The 21,132-nt window shown below is 51.9% G+C and overlaps 5 protein-coding genes across 5 annotated transcripts; 1 reads left to right on the top strand and 4 right to left on the bottom strand.

The window, feature by feature from the left end:
- Nucleotides 1–973: 973 nt before the first annotated feature.
- ETH_00000030 (uncharacterized protein) lies at nt 974–4,276 on the top strand (the record flags this gene model as incomplete). Its single annotated transcript, XM_013377766.1, has 1 exon — nt 974–4,276. One exon carries the CDS (start codon nt 974–976, stop codon nt 4,274–4,276), a length of 3,303 nt encoding a protein of 1,100 aa, XP_013233220.1.
- Nucleotides 4,277–7,456: 3,180 nt separating this feature from the next.
- ETH_00000025 (uncharacterized protein) lies at nt 7,457–9,091 on the bottom strand (the record flags this gene model as incomplete). Its single annotated transcript, XM_013377765.1, has 1 exon — nt 7,457–9,091. The coding sequence occupies one exon, from the start codon at nt 9,089–9,091 to the stop codon at nt 7,457–7,459; it is 1,635 nt and encodes a 544-aa protein (XP_013233219.1).
- A 3,059-nt stretch (nt 9,092–12,150) lies between these two features.
- Nucleotides 12,151–13,812, bottom strand: ETH_00000020 (uncharacterized protein; the record flags this gene model as incomplete). Its single annotated transcript, XM_013377764.1, has 1 exon — nt 12,151–13,812. The coding sequence occupies one exon, from the start codon at nt 13,810–13,812 to the stop codon at nt 12,151–12,153; it is 1,662 nt and encodes a 553-aa protein (XP_013233218.1).
- Nucleotides 13,813–16,555: 2,743 nt separating this feature from the next.
- Nucleotides 16,556–18,490, bottom strand: ETH_00000015 (uncharacterized protein; the record flags this gene model as incomplete). The annotated part of the gene is made up of 1 exon (XM_013377763.1): nt 16,556–18,490. The coding sequence occupies one exon, from the start codon at nt 18,488–18,490 to the stop codon at nt 16,556–16,558; it is 1,935 nt and encodes a 644-aa protein (XP_013233217.1).
- A 1,987-nt stretch (nt 18,491–20,477) lies between these two features.
- On the bottom strand, nt 20,478–21,050 carry ETH_00000010 (uncharacterized protein; the record flags this gene model as incomplete). The annotated part of the gene is made up of 1 exon (XM_013377762.1): nt 20,478–21,050. One exon carries the CDS (start codon nt 21,048–21,050, stop codon nt 20,478–20,480), a length of 573 nt encoding a protein of 190 aa, XP_013233216.1.
- Between the last annotated feature and the right edge of the window lie 82 nt (nt 21,051–21,132).

The raw sequence follows: 21,132 nt of genomic DNA, 5'->3' as shown, positions 1-21,132 counted from the left end.
TCTACCTACTGTAGTGCATTTTAGGCAAATTGAAGGCGTGCTGCCCCAGTGTAGCGGCTAGGGTGAGCCTTAGCTGTGGTCTGCAGTACGCCTTTAGGCCTCTAGCACTATTATCAGTTCGAGGTAACCGTAGGGTCCACTTGCCCTGAAAGGGTTCCTATAAAACAATTTTAGTATTCTTAAGTTAATCGAGGACGGACATACTGCTGCGTCGGCAGAACCTGACAGGCAACGAACACTGAGGCTCCTGGCTCGGCAGTTTTCTTACTGCTTCCAGCAGCTGTTCTGCCAACTATTCAGCTTCTCTTGGCTAGGGAAATATTAGTTGCTCAATCAGGGATTCGACCTTACATGACACAAAACTAGTAGATACAAACACATGAGAGGGTGTACCACTACCAAAGGGCCACTGCACAGTGATACAGGAAGCACCCAGGTGCAATCGGCGTTTTACGCGCCTGGTTTCCCTACAGTTGGCAATTATAAGCCCATTCGAGGGTATGCGCCATCAGTAATGCCTGTGGAGGCTTATTGCACCCAACGGCTCTTTCGGCTCCAGAACATGGTAACTTGTCTGGTGTTGTTCGGAACTTTCGCAGTCTAGTGCCGGGTGGCGTTGCTGTGGCGGATGTGCTAGCGTTGGGGTTTCTAAATGCAGTGATGGCCATTTCTTACGCAGCCACATCGTATGGAGTTTCAGTTTTTGGGTCATGCAGCCCAGCATTCGTACCATACTATTGGTATGCCCCTGTTCTGCTCGCGAAGCTCGCCACGGTGTAGCGGCTTTTCTCTGTGATGGCTCTTCGCTTACCACTCTTTCTTTTGTGGGCTTCCAAAGAAAAAGCTTCGTACCAGGCTTCACATGAGATGTCTCTGGACCAGTCAACCCGCCGCAGATTTAAGAGGCAAACAGACCTTCCCAACGTCGCACAGGGGAAGTGGCGCAAACAGTTCTCTTCCTTTCTGATCCTCCATGGCAGCTATTGCGACGGCTGCAGTCCCTTCAGCGTCAGACGCCATGATTGTGAGTCAGCTGGAAGGATCAAGTGACTCCACAGATGCAGCACTGACGCCTAGTGCGGCACCCTGTGCGTCTGCGGGTGAGGGTGCCGGCGACGTAGCTTCTGCTGCTTCCTCATACTCAGCACAACCGTTGCTCTTGGCTCCGGCAAAGGCTGGATTGGGTAGCGAGTCCTCCGGGGAATTCCCTTTTACCCAAACAGGTCGCGGGGCAGCTACTCGATCGGCGGCAGCTCGACAGGCAACTGGCAGGCAGACATCAATTACGTCCCGGGGCTACGGGATGCGTACGAAATCTATGCGATCTAGTTCTGTTGCTAGCGCTGTAGATCACCAGCGCGACGCAACTGAGACAAATGCAGACTCCGGCGAAACCCCTCGCAACAGCAGGTGTAGCATTATTTCCTCTCACCCACCGGCCTTCAACAGCGGAATCTCTCCTTCAAGTAGAGGGCGAAGCTTGAAAGTTTCTTCACGGTCAGCTGGAGAAGCTGCTGGAGCAGCAACACCAGCAGCATCTGAGGATAGCACGGGTAACCGAGGCATTCGGCATCTGGCTGCTCACGCAAGCGCTGCAGGAGCAGTATGCGCAACAACTCAGGCGATATCGGCTGCAACGGCAACAGAGGAGGCCGCTGCTACTGCCTCTGCAACTCCCACCGCCGCTCTGGACTATCGTGGTCTGCGTCGGTCGCTCCGCCAAGCTCTGTTAGCGAATTCAGTGAAGGCGCAGACCCCTGGACCTGGAGGTAACTGTTCCACTGGGAGTGAAGTTGCTCTTGGCGGAACTGCAGCAGTAGCAGCAGGCTCTGCTCCAGGGGTGATGACTGCAGGCACAGGAGGCGGCATCGGCGCCGCAGGGCCGGCTAACAGCGCCGCTGGCGGGAGGAGACGTATGCGGCAGCCGCATCGTCAGCTTTTGCAGAGCTATGTAGTCGGCCAGCATCATCGACAGGCCGGTCCCCAAGCCGATGAAAGAACAACGTGCCTCGCAGAGTGGCTCGACATAAACAGTAGCACCCCCTGTTGCTGTTGCGGTGCCAGTTGCGTCTCATGTACCGCCAACTGCAATGGCACGGCAAGTAGCAGCGGCAGTTCTGCACAAGGATCCTTGGGCTGTGCAACCAGAAGTACTGGAGGCGGCATGCGTAGTGTTCTTGAGGTATATGCAACCGCAGCAGCTAGGCGAGACAGGCAACAGAGGCAACAGCAGCAGCGTGCGGGGAGTCCAGTCGTCGCTGCGCAGCAGAAAAGGAAGGGGCTGTGGGATGGCATTTCTGTGTGCCCCTCGTGGTTTGAGTCCTCTGTGGAAGCCGAATTTCCCCCTAGCCTCTGCCGTATCCGCCCCGCTTCCCCGTCCCGGTCTGCAATCTTCGCCTCTCAGCAAGCCGCGTGGGAAGCGGAAGACATGCGAGACTCCGCAGAAACAGCAGCAACAACAGCGGGCACACCTTGGCCAAAAGGCAGCACAAGTTGTAGCTTTGGCGGGTATGGTGCAGCTACACGCAGCGGAGGATTGGTCCCTCTTTGCTGCTACTGCGGGCTCCCGCTAAGGCCTCCAGCAGTAAGCAGTTTAAGGGCAGGAAATACGGAGTCTGGTTGCCCCTTAGCAGCAGCCGCAGCAGCCGCTGCTTCACTAGGACTAGACGGGTGGACGCAATGGTGCCGCTGCTGCACTCGAGTTTACGGAGATCTGCGCCTCCAGCATCAGCGTAATGCAACTGGGCTTCCATTTGCATCGTTCACTTTGCCTAAAGGGCAACTGCGGTACTTATTGCTGCCTGCAGATGGCGCTAAAGATGCGCCGGGGGGGCTCGGATCAGTTGCTTCAGCAATTGCAGCAGCTGCTGTTGCAGACCCACGTCGCATCAAGCTAATCGACGACAGCGTTGCTATGGCGGCTGATGCAGATGCAGATATGGTTGCTGCTAATGCTGGTCCTAATCCAAACGGCAGCAACGGCAGCTTGGGGAGTGCCGCCTCCCTACGGCGCACACGGAGTGGCCATTACTTCATCAGACCGCCAGCTTCACGCAGCAGCAGCCGCAGTAACAACCTGTTAGACATAGTGCGTTTTTTGGGGGCATCTTGCTGCTGGCCCAGCAATACTTCTGGGAGAAGTTATGTGCAGCCACTTGCACGCTTACAGCAGAAGCTGACGCAGTTGCAGCAGCAGCATGCTGATCACACTCAGCAGCAACAACACCAGCCACAACAGCACCGTAGGCTGGGCGCTTTTGTTGAAAGGGCCGCGGCGTCTACTGAGCTGAAGCAAACCGCCGGAGCGGATGTCACGTGGGCCGCTTGTACTGGGTTTGATACGGCAGCCGCATCACCAGAAACAGTAGCAGTGTCACTCGCAGGTGCAACGCCAGCAGCACCCGCAGCGAAAGGAACAGCTGCTGCGGGGGCGGGGGTGACCCCTTCTGTCGTTGGGCACTCACACGATTCTCAGGCGCAGGCTTCCGCCGACTCCGGGGAAGACAACGAAACTTCTGTAGATTTGGCAGACGCTGATTTGCCAAGGGCAGCAGCTGCTACAGCAGTAGGAGCAGCAGTGCAGCAGTTCACTGCAACTAGTACACCAAGGACACTTGAGTCGGAGCCGCAGGACTGCTTTGATGCCTGTCAGTATTTGCAGGCCGCAAGGGAAACGCAAGCAAAGGGAAATAGTTCCGCTATGACAGTTTGTACCGTCGTGGTTCCTCGGGTGTACATGGAAAGCAACTCAGGCTGTTACGTCGCAACAGCGTTTGACTCCGTTCGCCAGCAACTCCTCCAAAAGCGTTTCTCGTGCGCAATTCTGGGAGAGCAGAGAGCGCATGCTTTGGCGTGTCAGTGGCTGAGGTGGGTATGCCGAGGCATTGCAAAAGCAGTCCGCAAGTCTCGCCTCCCAGATATGCAGCCTCACACGGCTTCTGGAGTACATGGAGTTCCCGCCACTGCTGCAGCAATGCCACAGATTGAAAGTGCGTATGTTGATGGCCTCGCGACTGCAACAGCACCTGCTGCATCGCTGGGGTCTACTGGAACGGCTAGCGGATCGTGGGGCGTTGGACGTGGGCCCCAAGCGGTCGAAAGTGGGGGGATACCCCAGAATCAGGAGCAGGCGCATCTGCGCAACGGACGACAGCCCAAGAGGCGTCGTCGTTACGGAGAGTTTCTTGTGAGCAGCGACCCTGATGAAGTGCAGCACTTGCCGATTGGGCCAGTTGCCGCCTCTGTTGATCAAGGACAGCAGATGCAGCAGGCGTAGAGGCTTAGCGCACTCAGCAGTGGGCCTCTGACTGCCTCGTTGTATAATCAGACAAACGGCCTGTCACGATAACTATTCAGAGGACGTGTTCACATTGTTCCTCCTCGTAGATGGAGGTGGCAGGCTGCGTGGGTCTGTACCTCATCATTTAAACGAGGGGACGTGAAGGGTTTTGAAAAGTGTTTCATTAGGTGGATCGGGACTGTCAAAGCTCGTGTGTCTGGACTTCAGATCGCCGTTGCTCGCTTTTCAGTTTTTTGTTCAATTTTTGCTGCTTTGTTCTGGACGTGATTTGGTCTTGCTGGTGGTGTTTCTGACTCTTTGTCGCTCGTAGTCATTGGTACGCTAGCGCCCCTTAGCAGTTGCCTTGTACTGCGGATAATGCCACCAGTAAGACTGTTATTGTCTAGGGTGTCACTCGCGCGTGCCAACTTGCAAGGGTAAGCCTATCTGCCCGAACATTAGTGCCTTTAAAATGTATGTGCTTAGCGCTATCGGCTGACAGCACGCAACTAGTCCTTCGCAATTAAAAGGCGATGTTAATCGGGAAAATTTTTGACTTCTGAAATGTAGTGCAGGACAATGAAAAGCTTATCACTATTCTGTCAACGGTCATCACAGGAAGAAGCAGTTCACAAACTGCACGTCGGAGGCCTTCACGCAATTTCGCGTGGCGATGTCATTAGCGTCCCACCGGAGCTGTCTAGGTCGCGGAATTTCCGGCTAACACTAGCTTGGGTGACGGAAAGGTCTAACCCCATTAGCTATCGTTTATTTATCTTCAACTCTAAGAACGTTGCGATGGTTCACAAGCTTCACGACGCTGAGCACATACAATGGACAGAGGGAGCCGGATTTGCTGTGGATTTGGTTACTATCTTCGCTGCTCTAAGGAACAAGCCTGGATAGAGTAAATGAGACCCCCAGTCCGCTTTTACCGTGCGAATAGCGCTCAAGCACAGCACTGCAGCAGTCGGCAAAGGCCATGTACATCGGCAAGTACTGATATCCAAGATAAAGTGTACGAACTGCTGGGAAACGGCTGGTTTCTGTCTTCTCCGAACGCTATTCCATCTCTAGGCTGCCGGTAATCTTGCGGCACTTCTTCTCAGCAGTCGAATCTTCGTTGCCCGTTGCGGTCGTCCACTGGTCATGAGGAACATGGTGGTTGCATTAGGCCTGTGTCGTCCCGCATTCCTTGCTGTATCAGGCATATTTGCTGTAGGTGCAGCAGTTGTCACACAAGCGCTCTCTAAAATTCATGGTGGCTGCTCGCAGATGGCTGGCTGGTTCAGGTGCGAGAGGCGCTGTTTTCACGATCCACTGATGCCTGCACGTACTTCGGAGCAGCGTGCAGGCTAGACGTGAATAGGGCCACGACTGTGTTTACGCCATACTGTACAACTATCAGCCTGTTCGCGCAGGGAAAGGCTCAGTAGTGCTGAGTCTGTCTCGTATGCTACTCTGCACGGTAGTTCAACATGTGCTTCGCTTCTACAGCTGCTGCTCAGTTTCCCACAAGCGTCCTCTGGGGTGCCTTCCGATTCGCCGATACAATCAAGGAATTTGAGCATAGGGCTCACACGACCACTACCTCAAAAAACGTAGCTAGACGCCTTTCGTCTGTCGTGCTTCCCACCTACCACTGTTTTTGCTGTTTATATACGTTCCGAGCTGCTTTGTTATGCTTCCTCGATAAGCTCGCATTGTCAAGCATAGCTTGTTGCAACACAGCGTCCCTCTTCTTTTCGCAGGTGCCACCCTTGCACTCGTGAGACCAAGTACCCTCCAGCTTTGCTGAGCCTCCCTTAGCGTTGGACCCGCCTTCTTTTGTTTTGTGGATTATGTTGCCCCAGTCTCAGCAGCCTTTTTATCTGGCTCTTCTCCGAACTTCATCTACGGCTGCCACTGATCGGTAAGCCAATTCTCTGCATTGAGCTTCGGACAAGGTGTGTCCGCCTTCTGGTCGCTGGAGCCGGTACCGAGTAACTAACTCCCCTGCTTCCTCTTCATTCCTCTTCATGATATATTTCTTAGAGTCGTTGTTAGTCCCGTTACAGATGTTGTGGGCGCTTTGGCGCTGCGGAGATCCTTTAGGCACCCACCCGAATAAAGTGCATTTTTGCTTGGGAGTCTTGCTGCTATTGTTTATCAAGAACAGCTATTGTTGATCAAGAACAGCATATGCCGCAGGCGTAGGGGGCATTACTGCGCCTGTAGCATATGCTGTTCTTGGCCACCGACATCAAAGTGTTTACATGCCAGACTGAGCTGCTATGGAAGTCTTCAAACGTTTATACGAATTCGCCACTCACTGCGTCCGACATGCACTTGTGCATGATGCTGTTAGTTGCTCTCAGCTGAACCAGCTTGAACAAGATCCCTCCCCAAGCTCCTGTCAATGATTTGAGATCCATCCCTAAATACTCCCAAAGGCTGTTTTGGACTTTCGAGCTGTCCTTCTTGCCTCCACTGGTGTCACAAATACCGCCGTCGTGCTCACCATACAGGTGTTCTTGGCAGTGGCGGTGATGCATCAGAATTCCATGCCACATTTTACACAGCTCTTATGCAAAATGAGCTGCTTCTCGCTGCTCCCGTGGTAGACGGGACTTGAATGCTGCCTTTGCTACTTGACACAAACTGACACTTCAACGACTGCACTAAAGGAGCCTCTGCGGCCTAAATACTTCGACGCGATCGCAACACGACAATCTTCAACGTTTTTTCGTGTTTTGCTTGCTACGCAAAGTGCACAGCTTCCGACGTTTTGTCCGCAGTAGCCATTTCTCTGTCGGCACATGTGTTTATTCACCTATTATATGAAAGTACCAAAATCTGCAATTGAAGTAGCTTCTACAGACTGCCTTACTACAACGGGTGGTACAACTGCGGCTGCAACTACTGCTATTCACTGCGCCCTGCCCAAAATCTATTTACAGCTTGGGAAGGCTGGTGACAAAAAAGCGTCGCATGCGTGTGCATGCAGAGCTAGTGAAGCAGCCCATTGCAGCCAACGTCTTCAGGAGCGAAACAGAAGTACTTGAGGGAGCAGGCGCAGGCAACTTGGCGCGCGTCGATTTTCGTGACTCTGGCCAACCATTTGTCTGCACAGATAAGCTAGCCGACTCCAATCTGGTTCACCCCCGAAGCCATTTACCACAGTGGCCCTTCATACAGTCAAGTTTTAGATTTCTCCAACGTCTTACGGGCATCGTCAATGGCATCAGCGAGACCACAGATACATTGGATGACTTCAGCTACGAGGTGCTGCGCGATGTCTGATTCAGTAATGGCCTGCTGAGCGTCTTCAATTAAGGCTGTGCCATCACTTATCTGCGCCTCCAGTTGCGAGCGGACCCCAACACTTACATTGCCCGCGGATTCGCTTAGCGTCTTCCTTAATGCAGCAGTCGATTCCAGCAGTGACTGAATAACCACGTGATCAGACGTAAACCTTTCTGTAGGAGATGGAGCTCTAGGCTCAAGAGGTAATTCTGAGGATTCAGAGGTCTCCGATTCACGCGCCAGTGTATCTCTGGCGTATTTCACAAAGCTTTTTGCGTCATCCTCATACGAATGTATCACTTCTGTGGCAGCCTCCTGATTATTTTCGAGCAGCCACTGCAACAACAAGCCCGTCTGTTCTTCAACAGAACTCATCATTTCGACAGCTCCTTGAAGCTTGTCCCGTGAAGCACCTGAATGACTTTCTATGAATTCTTCCAAAAGGGACTCTGCATTGTCAAGCGCCAACTGCAGGAATGTTATGTGGTTGAGGACGTTTTCCTGCATGCTCGAGCTCAAAGACGACTCTGGAACTGGCTGTCCCGCCCCCTTCGCACAAGATTTAAGGAACTCATATACAGGAGACATTTCGTTCCTTGCCGAAAACAACTCGTTCAGTTTTTGTTGAATGGCGTCTTGTTCGAGATTCACATCAGGGCTAGCTAGTAGCGCTGACGCCGTATTTGATTCATTCGTGAACCTCTGTGACAAGTCGTGCAGCAGACGGGCGAATGAATCCATTGTGCTCTTACTTGCATTCGGTTTCGCTAGTCTAGCATAGTACAATGCGTTACTTGAGGCCACCTTAACAGCATCCACTTTCTTCATTTGGGCAACCACAGGCACGCTGCCTGCCATCTCATGCGCAAGCGCGTCAATCAACTCCTTCCCCAGTATAACCACTGGAGCTCCTGTTTGTGCTGCTGAGCTCGGTGAAGTTCCAGAGGTAGACGGCATTCGCTCTAATTGCTTTTTTTCTTCTTCTGCTCGTGGAGCGGATGGTAAGGCTACAGGACCCGAGGAGGTCGATGGCACAGGCTCCGCAGGGCCAGTCGCTAACGCAGACGTTGGCGTTGGCTCAGCCGATGGAACTTCCTCCTTCTTGCTTTTCTCAGCCTCTGGAGAAAGCTGTACATCCTTTGGGGGTTTCTGCTGCAGGCGACCACTGCTCTCTTCTCCTCTAGTGTTTGCCGTGCTTGGGATCTTCCGAGGCCCCGCTGGTGGCGCTGTTTGGCGCTGATTGCCCGCTTTTGCCTCGCCTTCTTCAGAAAAATATCCTTTCAAGACAAGTTCTCTCAGCCGCCACCAGGCATGCACTCCTACAGACCGCTGTAAGCCGACAAGGCGAGCAGATGAGAAAATGGACAGCGCTACAGCAAGTCCGACGAGCGCCACGAGGGGCACGCGCAGCACTCGGTGAGTTCCACGCCTTTTTCTTGGTACTGTCCTAAGATCTTGTAGAGGCGCGTCTTCCGTAACTGTCCTCCATTCCACCGTGTCGAGAGCTCCAGCTTGAGGGGACATCATTTTACATTTTCCCACTTCACCATGCCTTCAACAGTGCAACTTTTATACTCTTCATATATTAGATGGCGTGGCCAAGCCACTAAAATCTGCACCAGTGCCTGACCAGCCCCGCCGGGTTGCCTTAGCCACAGGGTGCTTGGGGCTCGCACTCGCCTAATCGCGATGAACGAACACCACTACCTGCACAAACAAAAAATTCCACTGCCCCAACAAGTTTGAGCCAGATAAATAGTAATTATTCCTAAAAAGGCGCGTAATAGTCTTTACAGCAGTCAAGACAGCTTCTTGCCTCTGCTGGCTGCTGTCGCTCTGAGCGTTTCACCGTATCTGCTCTCTTTACCTGGTCGCCAGCGACAAATGCGCGAAAACTCCGCTAAGTCCACCTGTGTCGCACACCTTGATCAGTAATCATTATTTCATGGTAATAATAGAACCAAACTGTGAAGGTTGCACATCTGAAAGTGTTTCAGCAGGCATTCAGCACTTGAGGGGGGGCAACTCCTTGCTACCTAGGGTCTTAGTTGTGAAACCCCACAACACCACTCTGCTGCATTGATATTCGTCATATCCTTTGAAAGTCTTTGAATAGAGTACTAGTGATACTTTACACGAACTGAACTGCCTTCTCTTGTACTTCAGAAGTGTGTGGCCCCTATCGACTTCTGTGTGCAGCATTCCTTCCTTGCCGTGCACTCCGTGCGGGCCAGCGCGCAGCCCAAAATGGTAGCAGCTGCAATTTTACCTAAAGACGGCGCTTATTCGTAATTCTGAATTCATGTAAATACGGCGTTTCTCAATTTTTCATGTAAGTGAAGGCTACGGAATTCGCAGCGAAGGCGAGCTCGGACACTGCAGTAAGTGAAGATCATGGACCGCGCACGTTTTCCAAATGGTTCATCAGCAGAGCAGTTAACTAGCCGCATTTGAATAGAAAATATACTAGTTTGTATTAGATGCTGGCAGGTGCAGCCAACAGAAATGATGTGCTTGATCACTCGGATCCCTCCCGTGCGTCGAGGGGACTGCGAGCGAGCGACCCTCGAGAGAGAAAGCACATTTTTCTGGACGATCATTGGGAAAAACGCAAATGTTTGTTTTTATAGTTTTTCTTTGGCTGTCTGACTTTTTTGGCAGCCGCTTTTAGCGTGGATTCTATACGCTACGGCTGCACGATTCTTCAGGTCGCAACCTCAACTTACTGCGCTCGCCTTTTACTACACTTGTCTAAATACGTTTCAGCGTCTTTTCAAGCCCGATATAAGCACTTCTGTGAGCAAGGCAAAGGCTCTGTGAGGCACGGAAGGGTCAACCGCATCAACCCCATCCGAAACTACCATGCAGCTAAGGACGCCCGCAACCTCTCCAAAAAAGACTGCTAGCTACATCGTTGCCCAAGATCAACAAGGAATTCACCCGAAAGACTTTCTTGCTTTTATAAAGAGGTAGGGACAACGCCAGTAGTTCGTCACTAACTACATACAACAACTGCAATGATTCGCTGGACCTTGAAATATGCTAAACCCTATATATATTCAACATGATTTAGACTGCGGTGAGGGTTTCTAGGACATAGTACACTAGGTCCAGGCTACGTGGGCGCTCGTTTCACGGCATTCCGGGATGTTAACCAGATGAAAGGCCTCATGTTGAACTTCTGCCATTAGCCCTGATGAGCACAAAATTCTTTAGCTGGGCTCAAACTGCTGCCACCCGCTTCCTAACTTTTTAGTGTGGTTGAGAAGCTCTCGCTCAAGCGACAATGTGCTAAGCTACTCCGGTTTGTAGAATCATTATCAGGGGAAGTAATTTCAAAGATCTACAACTGGAATTTATGCGCCTTTTACTAGTTACTGATGAAAGGAAAATAGTTGTTCCCTTTTGCAGAGGTACCACAAAAAACTGTAATTCGTCATGCTGCTTTGGGATGCATAGCCAACATCCAAATTAGTGGTGGAGGTCGAAACAAAAGCCTCAGCTCCAGCAAGGTCATGGCGAGGCAGTTGGCTTGTTACTTTTGAATTTCGATGCAGAAGACACGGCTTAGAGAAGCTGGAGAGGCCATCTTCGTTACTTTACTCTGGGCCAGCACAAAAATTTTTTGAGCATCTATATGTGAATCCACCAATCAATGTATCCGAAACGTGTTCTGCACGATGACGTTCTTAGGGGTTCTGTTGTTCTCACCTGAAATAAAGTAAGAAGGAGTCCCCCCCGCAGCTCTTCTCAATGATTCGATACCTAGCTCTGGATGTTCCCGGCACACTCTTTTGGGCTATCCAGCTGTCCTTCTTGCTTCCGCTAGTGTGGGAAATATCGGTGCTGTACCCTCCGCACATACAAGTGCTCTTGGTATTGGAGATATTGCAGCAGAGCTCGCCGGTAATTTTTGCGCGGCGGCCGCCTTAGAATGCGGCCATCCCGTAAAACTCGCTGCTTATAGCTGCATCCGCAGCAGGCGAAACTTGAATGCTACTTTTTCAACTTGATAGCAACTCACACTTCACATTCTGCATTCTTCACCTCTAGTTAAGCAAAAGGACAGGATGCTGCAAAAAAGCGTATGTGCACATTGGCAAACGTTGTTGCAGCATGGGAACGTTTTCTGCTAATTAAACTCATGCTCTGGCTGCTAAAAGCGTCTAAAGCTCTCAACATTTTCCTCTCAGGAGCCGGCTCATTGCCGTCAAATTTACCCATTCAGTTATCATATAAAACTGTCAATGTTGACAATGAAAGTGACTCCTGCTGAGAGCGTTGCTGCAGCAGGTGCTGCATCTATTGCTGTTCATTGCGCCCTGCCCAAGCCCTCTTCACAGCTTGGGATGGCTGGTGACAGAAAGGGTCGCCAGCGTTTGCATGCAGAGCTCGTAAAACAGTCCATTGTTGCCCACGTCTTCAGAGGCGAAACATATGCTATAAAAGGAACATGCGCAGACAACTGGCATGCGTCGGTTTTTGTGACTCTGGCCAATCACTTGCTTGCACAGATAAGCTGGCCGAATCCCGATCTGTCCCATCCCCCAAACCACTTCCCGTAGTGGCTTTCCATATATTCAGCTTTAAGATCTTTCCAACATGTTACGAACCTCCCCAATGGCCTCAGTAAGCTCACAAATACATCCGACGACTTCGGGCAGTAAAGGATCTGCAATTTGGCCTTGAGAAACTTGTTGTTGGGCGTCGCCAATTAGGATTTCACAGAGAGTTATCTGCGTCTCTAGTTGAGCGCGTGACTCAGCGGTCGGCGAACTCCTGTGTTTACGAGACATGTTTCTTAATCCCAAAGTAGCGTCCTGTAGAGGTCTAGCCGGCGAAGCGACAGTGAAGCCTTGCATATCAAATGGAATTATAGATATCATAGGCCCCACTGGTGAAGCAAGAGGCGACACATTAAGGCTCGTATTTGTATTGTGAAGCCTCTCTCTAGCAATACCGACGAATTTATCTAACATTGTCGAGTAAGTGCTTAACACTCGCCGGGGGCCCTCCAGACCAGCGCCATCCATCCACTGCAGCAAAACGCTCAGGTGCTCTCCAAAGGAACCGAACACACCCAAAAATTCTTCAAGCCTCTCCCGTGATTCACTTGTCCTTTTTTCCTCATATGCGTCTGCTAGAGCTTCCGCGCTGTTTACCCCCAACTCCAGACAGGCCATATGAATGGCAATGGCTTTCATTGCATCTGCGTTGTCATGTACTGCTGGAAATAGGCCTTCTCTGTACGGAGAATGGCTTGAAATAAATTGATCTATAGCACGCATTTCATTGTCGGCCTCATTCAAATTTTCCATAACATCTTGAAGCGCATCCCTTCCCGGGCCTAAATCGGTCTCAGTTAATAAAATTCTCGTCTTCGTCATTTCATCCTGGAACATGTCCAAAAGTAGACCCAGCAACCTTACGAGTGAACTCATAGTATCGTGACTAACTGCTCCTTCTGCATTTTCAGCGCAGCTCAGAGTGTTATCTGCAGCCTGCTGTATTGCTTCAAGCTTGCCGATTCCCGCATGTGCAGGATTCCCATTTGACATATCAAGCGCAAGGCTTTCAAAGTAATCAACTCCAAGTAAGCACTCTGCAACATTTTGTGGCACTGAACTCGGTGGGCTTCCAGATCTAGGGCTGCTCTTCTCTAAATGCTTTGTTTTTGCTTTCCTTTTTCGTGGAGGAGATGGTGGGGCCCTGACTCCCGAGGAAGTCGATGGCGCAGGAGCCGCAGCGCCAGTCTCTGGCTCAGGCCCAGATAACTCCATGGGCTCATGCGCTTGAAGTTCCTCCATCCGAGCTTCATCAGTTCCTGACGGAGCCTCTTCATAGAATGATTCTTCCCCCAACACAGGCCCGCCGCCTGTTTCTTGTCCAGTCTCTTCCGAAGCTGGGACCGCTTGAGCTCCTTCTAACATTGGTTCGCATTCATCATTATTTTTCTCCTCACCATCTCCAGAGGGGTTGCCTCCCGGAGAAGAGTTCGCAAGCCTCCGCCAGTCATGTCGGCCAGCAACTCGACGCAAGCCTATGCGGTGAACACATGTGAGGATGAGCAATACTGCAGCAAGTCCGACGAGTGTCACAATAGATATGCGTAGTCCTCGGTGAACTGCTTGCCGTCTCTTACGTGCTAGCCTCGCATTTTGAAAAAGCGCCTCTGCACGTTCCCGTTGGTCTAATGAGACTGTCCCCGACTCCACCGTGTTGAAGTGTGCGGCTTGAGGCGATGCCATCTTACATCTCTGTGCCGCTGTTCTTCTAGCAATGTAACGTTTTCGTTCCCACCTTTTCAGGTGACGCGGTGAATCTACTGGAAAAACTGCACTCGTTCCTGATCAGCCCCGCCTGCTTGCCACGATGGAACGCGTTTGGGCCTTGCAACTGCGTGGTCAACGCGTATATTCAATAGTTCTATTCACAAAACAGTCCATTGATTTTGCTGAGCTTTAGACATGAAGCTTAGTAAATCTCTGCCGAAGGCTACCGAAGAATCTTCGGAGTGACCAGGAAGGTTCCTCTGGCCCCGGTCCCTCAGAGTACTTCCGTGTTCCTGCTAGGGTCTTGCCGCCATGCTTCGACGTAATAACAAATAGGCGGAAACTTCCTAATCTTCTGTTTGCTCAGATGCTATAATAAATAAGCATTGTTTTGAAACACCGAGAAGGCCAGAATCTCTATCGCTCACACGTGGAAGAAGCCTAGCAGGCTTCCACATTGTGCAACTCTGTGCGTTTATGTACCAGCGAAACGCCAGAGTCTCTCATCAGTGCTTCCTAAATCTTTCGAAGCTCATCGCATAGCAAATTAGTGGCACTTAACATAAAGTGGTCTACTTGGGTGAATGGAATCCTTTTAAAGGGCAGAGGGTGCAGACATCTTGACCAGTGTGCAATGTCCCTCTGTGGTACTCCCGTGCTACCTGTGGGCTAGTACCTGTCAGAGATGAAGTACCATGAGGTTCGCCCTTACATAGCATGCACTTACAATAAGGAGTTATAGGCTTAAATGGGTTTCTCAGTGTTGCAGAATGAAGTGTGATTTGAATGTATAGGTGGGGTCAAATGCCTCAATGACTAGGTCACGCCCCACACGGTTCTCCTGTATATTTTGCCGGCAGAGCAATTGAATATCTCCATTTCGCATAGAATTAATAAACAAGTTCGCATTTAACGCCAGAAGTTGCTGCAAACAGTGATGGCGTTCATTCACATTGAAGTGCATTTGAGGGGCAGTGAGCGATCGTCCACCGGAGGAAAGCCCGATAGCCCCAAACTGCAATATATTTTTGCGAACGACGAAGGCCAATAAGCTATGCATTGCTCTGTGGCTCTCGAAGTATCTCTACGCATTTAAGACCATTTGGACTGTGACCCCCGTGGAGTGTGTGATGCTGTTATGCACGCGCCAGATCCGGATTTAGGCGAAAGCATGTGATGCGTTGCTCAGTCTTTCGCTGCAGCAAACAAGTAGCGTACATCTCAAAATACTGACTGATCACTGATCTTCCCGGTAACCCTCAACAAAATCCGTGCTTTTCCGCGCTGCAGCTTGCGTGCATGCACAGGTGAAATTCCCGATGCCACAGAGACTGCCAAGAGAGGACCCTGCATACCTTTTCTGCAAAGAAAATATCACAACAATTCAGGAGGGATACTGTTTGACGCGTATTAGAGCAATCTGGACGGTGTCTGTACAGCGCGCGTGCAACGTGCGTGCAGCTGTCCCCATGGCAAGCGATGCATGTGGTGTGCTGTTCTTACCCCATGCTGCACTCACTGGGGCGCCGACACACCAACTGACATCCTCGACTCCTCTCGTGGGCCAAACTGTGGCTCACAGAATAAAATGCAGCTGGAGGATAATGGCCTAACATTTCTGCACAGCACTCTGTAGACGAAATCCCTGCCCTGGCTCCTATGGGTGAACGAGCATGACTAGGGGAACGACGATTGGAAAGCTAGCAAAAATAGAGAAACTGCAGTTCGAGATTCATGTGAGGGCGCCGTGCATGAGGGCACACACTGCGCCAAAAAAGCTTGAATGCAACACTGTAGTCAGCGGGGCTACTGTGAGCATGAATAAGCTTGTGCAAAACAAAGTTAATGCGACAGGGGAAGTCCCTGCCACCGCAAGCTTCGTTTTACGGCGATTTACACCGCAGGGGTCCCTTAACTGCAGAGCCTATAGTGCATTATTCCCCGCAGCCATATCTCCGTCCAAAGCCACGTAAGCATCCTTGATAATCATTAAAACCTGTTTGAAATTACAAGAGCAGCGGTAACAAGAGCAGCAACTACTGCTGCATGCGAATATGCAATGAGCACCATTGCCACGGGGACAGCTGCTGTGGTTCGCTGCCTATTGTCCAAGCTTCCTTGAAAGCTCCTGAAAGCTGGCAGAATGGCGGCTGCATGTGCATGCAAAGCTGGCTCTGAAATCCATTGATGCTCGCACGTATGTAAGAACAAGATAGAAGTAGTTTAATGTGCACCTGTGCACCTGCAGAAAAATGGGCCGGTGGGCCGGCGTTGTCTCTCTTGGCCGTCTACGTGTACGGAGATGAAGAGGCTAAACAACGTTTCGCCCGACCAAATAAGCAAATAATTGTCCGCAGCAGCTCTTTGGCACTCCATGTCTTCAGCTTCCAGAGGGATCGAGGCTATGACGAATCTTCTGTGTAACAAGTGCTTAGATCACGAGCACTCCCAATAGTTTCTGGCTCACGACAATCTGGGCGTCTTGGCCAGAAGCTGCCTTCAATGTTCAACCAAATACCATGCTGGCGCCGTTTATTTTTGTTTTTACACGGAGCCCTGCAGCGACACTTGCAGGACCTTCCGATTCACGTAGCTTTTCATAACACAACTGCCGAAGATTGCAGCGAGTGCACCAAAGAGTCCGCAGACGGCCGTCTCTCGGACGCTGCTTTGACTCCACTAAAAGGGACGAACCAGCCCAAGAACTAGTCTTAGGCCTTTACAAACGTTGGGGATCCTTTGGATCGGGGCCCTTGTCGAGCAATTCTTCAGCGCTTGCCGCTAAACTCTGCAAAACCTCAGCATAGTTGAGAATCCACTGGGCAGCAGACCTTTGTATTCTTTGTGTCAGGTTGCCCACAAACTCATGCGTCGTAGAAAGCAAAGTCCTCGCCATATCCATAACCCGCCTAAGCGTCTTTCTTGCACGAGGGGTAGGCGAAGACCCGTAATCCCTCAGGGCCATTCCCACCCTCATCAACGCCAACTTCAAGACAAGCACTCGCTTGCCAACGTCGACCTCTTTTTGAGGGGTTGGGAGGGGTGGCGGCTCCACATGTGGCCTTTTCTCGGCACTTCTAGCAGAGCGATCAATGAAACCACGTGCATCTGAAAGATCAACTCTGAGCGAATCCATGTATTGCCAAACTAATGCTGCTTTTTCATGCATCAGGCGCAAAGTGCCCTCTGTAAGAAGCAGCCCAGCAGTCTGCATTTCATCTTCCAGTCTAGCCGTTAGCTTCTCCAGAAACCAGGACAGCGAAAGTGCGGACTCCACGTCGCCTACAACTTCAAGTTCTTCAGCTTCCTCCAGTGCTTCGGCCAGCGCCTCCTTAAGACCCTCCAACTTGAACAATTGGCCTTCCAGTGCATTTTCATCGGCTGTCCGGGGCGTCGGAAAGTTCAGCACTGGCCTTTGAGTGGGCAAGAAGGATAGAGCTGACCCAAGAAGATCCAACGTGCCAGTGAGAGACCGGGGGAAATCTGCTAGGGGCCTCTCTTCTGGTATAGTGCTCAGGGCGCCGGGCTGGCGTGGCCTAGTCAAGAGCTGCAGAAGAATACTTTGCTGCTCCTGCCAAAGGTGAGGAAATTCAGCACCAGGCGGCTGACCTTCTGGTTCAGGTGCTGGCGCATCTTTGCGCTGCCGTTTAACGAGCTCCGGCTCTAAGTGTCTTGTTTTTGCTTTTCTTTTTTGAGGCCGATCGTCTTCGGACCCCGGCGACGGAGGAGTTGGGGGCAGAGAAGGCGCCTGGGGAGGCCCGGGCTCCGATCCTGCAGCATCTGCAGCAGCCCCAGCAGCTGCCTGGGGAGTAGGAAGACTCGGCTGAGGCTTTGCCGAGTCCTCTCCAGGGAAAGCCGACGCTGGCGCTGCAGGTCCCCGTGGCTCTTCTGCGGGCGAGTCCGGAGAAGGCCTCTGTCCTGGAGGTGCTGATTTTATCACGGGGTCCCGTCTTGTCAAGAGGCGAACAAGGGGAGAGTCTCCCATTACGGGCTGGACTTGAGGCGGAGCAACAGGCGGCTCCCCAGTCATCCATTCACGCCAAGGCTCGTATGTTGGCTCAGGTGTTTGCGGCTCCAAATGCTTTGTCTTCGCCTTTCGCTTCCTAGGAGGCGACGTTTGTGGCGCCTTGAAAACTGCAGGTTCAGAAGTTTCAGGGCCCTCCTCTGGCTTAGAAGATGGCTCTGGAGGGGCCTCTGGGGCTGCCGTCTCAGTGGCCTGCGCTGCCTCTGAGGAGGGCCCTTCACTCGCTGGGGCTTCAGCTGGAACGGGCGAGGCGCCTGCCGCCTCTCCAGCTGCAGCAGCAGCTGGCGTCTCCCGAACTCCCCCTGCAGCTGCCGCTTCGCATTGTTCACTGTCTCCCTTTTCGCCGTCTCCAGAGGGACTTCCTCCTGAAGAAGATTCGGCAAGCTGCCGCCAAGTGTGTCTGTCTGCAAGGCGACGCGAGCCGATTTGGCGAGCACATAAAACAATGAGCAAGACTACACCAAGTCCGACGAGGGCCAAGATGGTTCCGCGCAGCGCTATATAGGATGGTTGCCTTTTGCGAAGTGTGGGACTTACACCTTGTAGAGGCGGCTGTGTAAGTGTCGGTGGTTCTGGGAAAGCCGTTCCCCCCTCCTCCTCAATGACGTCACGAACTTGTCGGGTGATCATATTTGCGACCCCTGCTCCACTATATCTTGAGTAATGTTGCTCTTTCACTGCCTATGTTTCAGTCAACACCACCGAGCCTCTAGGAACAAAGATCTGACTTCCCCAGCCGCGCTTAATTGCTCGCGCCAACCAGCGGAAGCTCAGGATTCAATTTCAACTGTGTCGCTCGCGTCATATACATAGGATTCCTTGCTTCACATGAAGCTATTACAAAAATTAGTTGATGTTTGGCTTCGACTGCGACGCGGTGTTTCTTGAATGAGCAGCCTGCTCCCACGCTATGTTGCTAGATCGAGCCTCGGGCTCAGGAACGATTCGGCCGAGGCGTCAGTGTTCCCCGCTTGCTAAAGCTCCACGACTGTAAAGCGCGGTTTTACTTAGCATTAAAATTAAAAATTGTGCCATAATTTGAGTTGAAGAAGCTCAACGATGGGTGGATATCTGCACGTACTCGTACCCACACGTTCATCAACACTCCACCACAATCACACATTCAACCATGACTAATCCTAATTGACACCTTGCACATGGAAAGATGTGGGATTTTCTTCTGGTTAACACCAAAAACCCATAAATAGTGCCCCAAGTCATTGTGATCGGCCTGTGGGGCGGCGAAGCACTCGCCTCGAAGCATTGCTGCTGCTAAGGAAAACCTAAAGACGAGCCGCACATCCATCTGTGCTGGTAACGTGATACTGCTCTAGGCATAATTTAAAAGTTCCGCCGGGGCTACAGCGTCAGTTAACTTAGAAAGGATCTGATAATGCGACGCAGCTGGGGCCATTTCAATGGTGAAACTCGTCTGTGTGCGCGCCCCGTCGTTTCTGCCCGCTTGGCATTAATTTCCGCCGACTTTTGGTCTATAAAAAGAACCCGCGGAACTTGAAAATTGTCTACTCAGTCTGTTTGGGTACGAGTGGTAGAAGCACCCGGTCGAAAGGAAAAATCGAAAAGAAGCTGAAGGCTCGTCTTGAGAGGCGTGCAAAAGTCGGACCGATACAAATAAGACTACATCACGTGCCAGGCAGAGTCTCTGCCTAGTTTGATTGTGTGAACTGCTATTTAATGTGGATATGGCCTACCTGACACACTTCACTATGGAACACTTGCTCGCTAAAACGACACAGAAAAGCACACCGTAAGACTTTGTCGTGGGAAACCAAGTATTAAGAAGACCACTATTGGCTGTCTGCTACGCTAGTACACGAAACCGCACCACATTTTCATCTGGTCACTTCCACATATTGTTGTCAGTCTACAAAGCTGCATATAACTCACATTTAGGCTGTACTTCGACCGCGGCCGCCTCGCTGCCCTTGCTATATCAGCAGCGCCGGGCTGCCTCCAGCAGGTACATCAATGTAGCGACTCGGTTGCACCAAAAACGATTGCAGATCCCAAAGAGCAGCGTAAAGAAACAGGCTCGGCCCAGCGCGTCCTTCTGCTGCTGCTAAGAGCAGTCCACGGATTCCTTGCAGACGGTCCCACGACAGCTTCTGCCGAAATGCTCGTCTGTGCAGCTTCTTCCTACTGCCTTTGCAGCTGGAGGCAATCTCCAGGCCCGTGCTGACAGTGCACGGAAATGCGGGGACAAGCAGATACGCACGATCACCAGGAAAAGCAAGCACGAGCCAGGGGCCTCATGACTGTAGAGATGCGCCACAAAGCGCCCCCGGGAGTTCGGAGCTGGTGGCCGGCCCACAGGGGCAAAGGAAGCCGCAGCCCTTTCTGGGGCTGCCGTAGGAAAGAAGCGAAGGGAAACTTCATCGCGATCACGAAAAAGATTTCAAGTCTTGCAGCTGCAGAACACGCTCACGGGCATGTGTCGGGTCAAAGTCCGCAGGAGCTCCTCCAGTGCGGCTTTTGTGTTTCGGCTGCTGTTCAGAACCAGCAAAACCCTTGCGCTGGGTTTCGCTGCTCCGGGCGCTGGTGGGGAAATGCTGCACCAGCCTTCCCTGAACTTGTCTAAAGGTGCTTGAGTTCACTCTCAGCTTCTGCGCTGCAGCGCAGCGCCCAAAGCCGTGCTCGCGGCCGAGCACTTGTCGCCCAATGCGGATACTGCTTCTCTCAGCTTCGTCACCGAAACGCTGTTTCTGCCCATGCCTGGGGAGGCCAGCATGCCCCTAGCTTCCTGCACCCATACGCGGGCATCTCGGAGCCTTTCAGCAAGCAAGAAACGAGAGTCTTCAGTTCCCGAGGAAACGAAGTCCTGCAGCGCCTCCTCAAGCTCCGCGTTAGTGCTTTTAACGCGAAGAATGAAAAAGACGCAAGCATCCACCAAAGTTGAGGTGGGCTCTTCCTGGGGAGGCTCCTTGTCGAAAGCACTTGCATATGCAGACAGGATTCCAAAGGCAAGATCGAGGTTTGTTTCTGCTGAGACCTGGGAGTTCAACCAGTCGCGCCGCCCCGGGTTGCCAAGACTGGTACAGTGCTTGAAGAATTCCTCCGTGCTCTGCTTTGCAAAAACCTGTAAAACCCCAAACAGCGCTTTGCAGTGTCCGAAATGAGGAGAAGACATCTCCCAGTCGTCAGCCAACTCTTGAAGTGCCCTGTGCAGCATATCGCCCAACAGCTGCGTGGTAGCTGTCCATTCCCGTTTCGCCGCCGCCGCCGCGCGCCGAGATGCTGCTGTCACGGCTCGA

This window comes from Eimeria tenella, genomic scaffold (assembly GCF_000499545.2).
Source record: "Eimeria tenella Houghton genomic scaffold, Eth_scaff62, whole genome shotgun sequence".
Classification (NCBI taxonomy): Eukaryota; Apicomplexa; class Conoidasida; order Eucoccidiorida; family Eimeriidae; genus Eimeria; species Eimeria tenella.
Note: the sequence above shows the minus strand (reverse complement) of the source record. Positions and strands in the feature narration are given on the sequence as shown.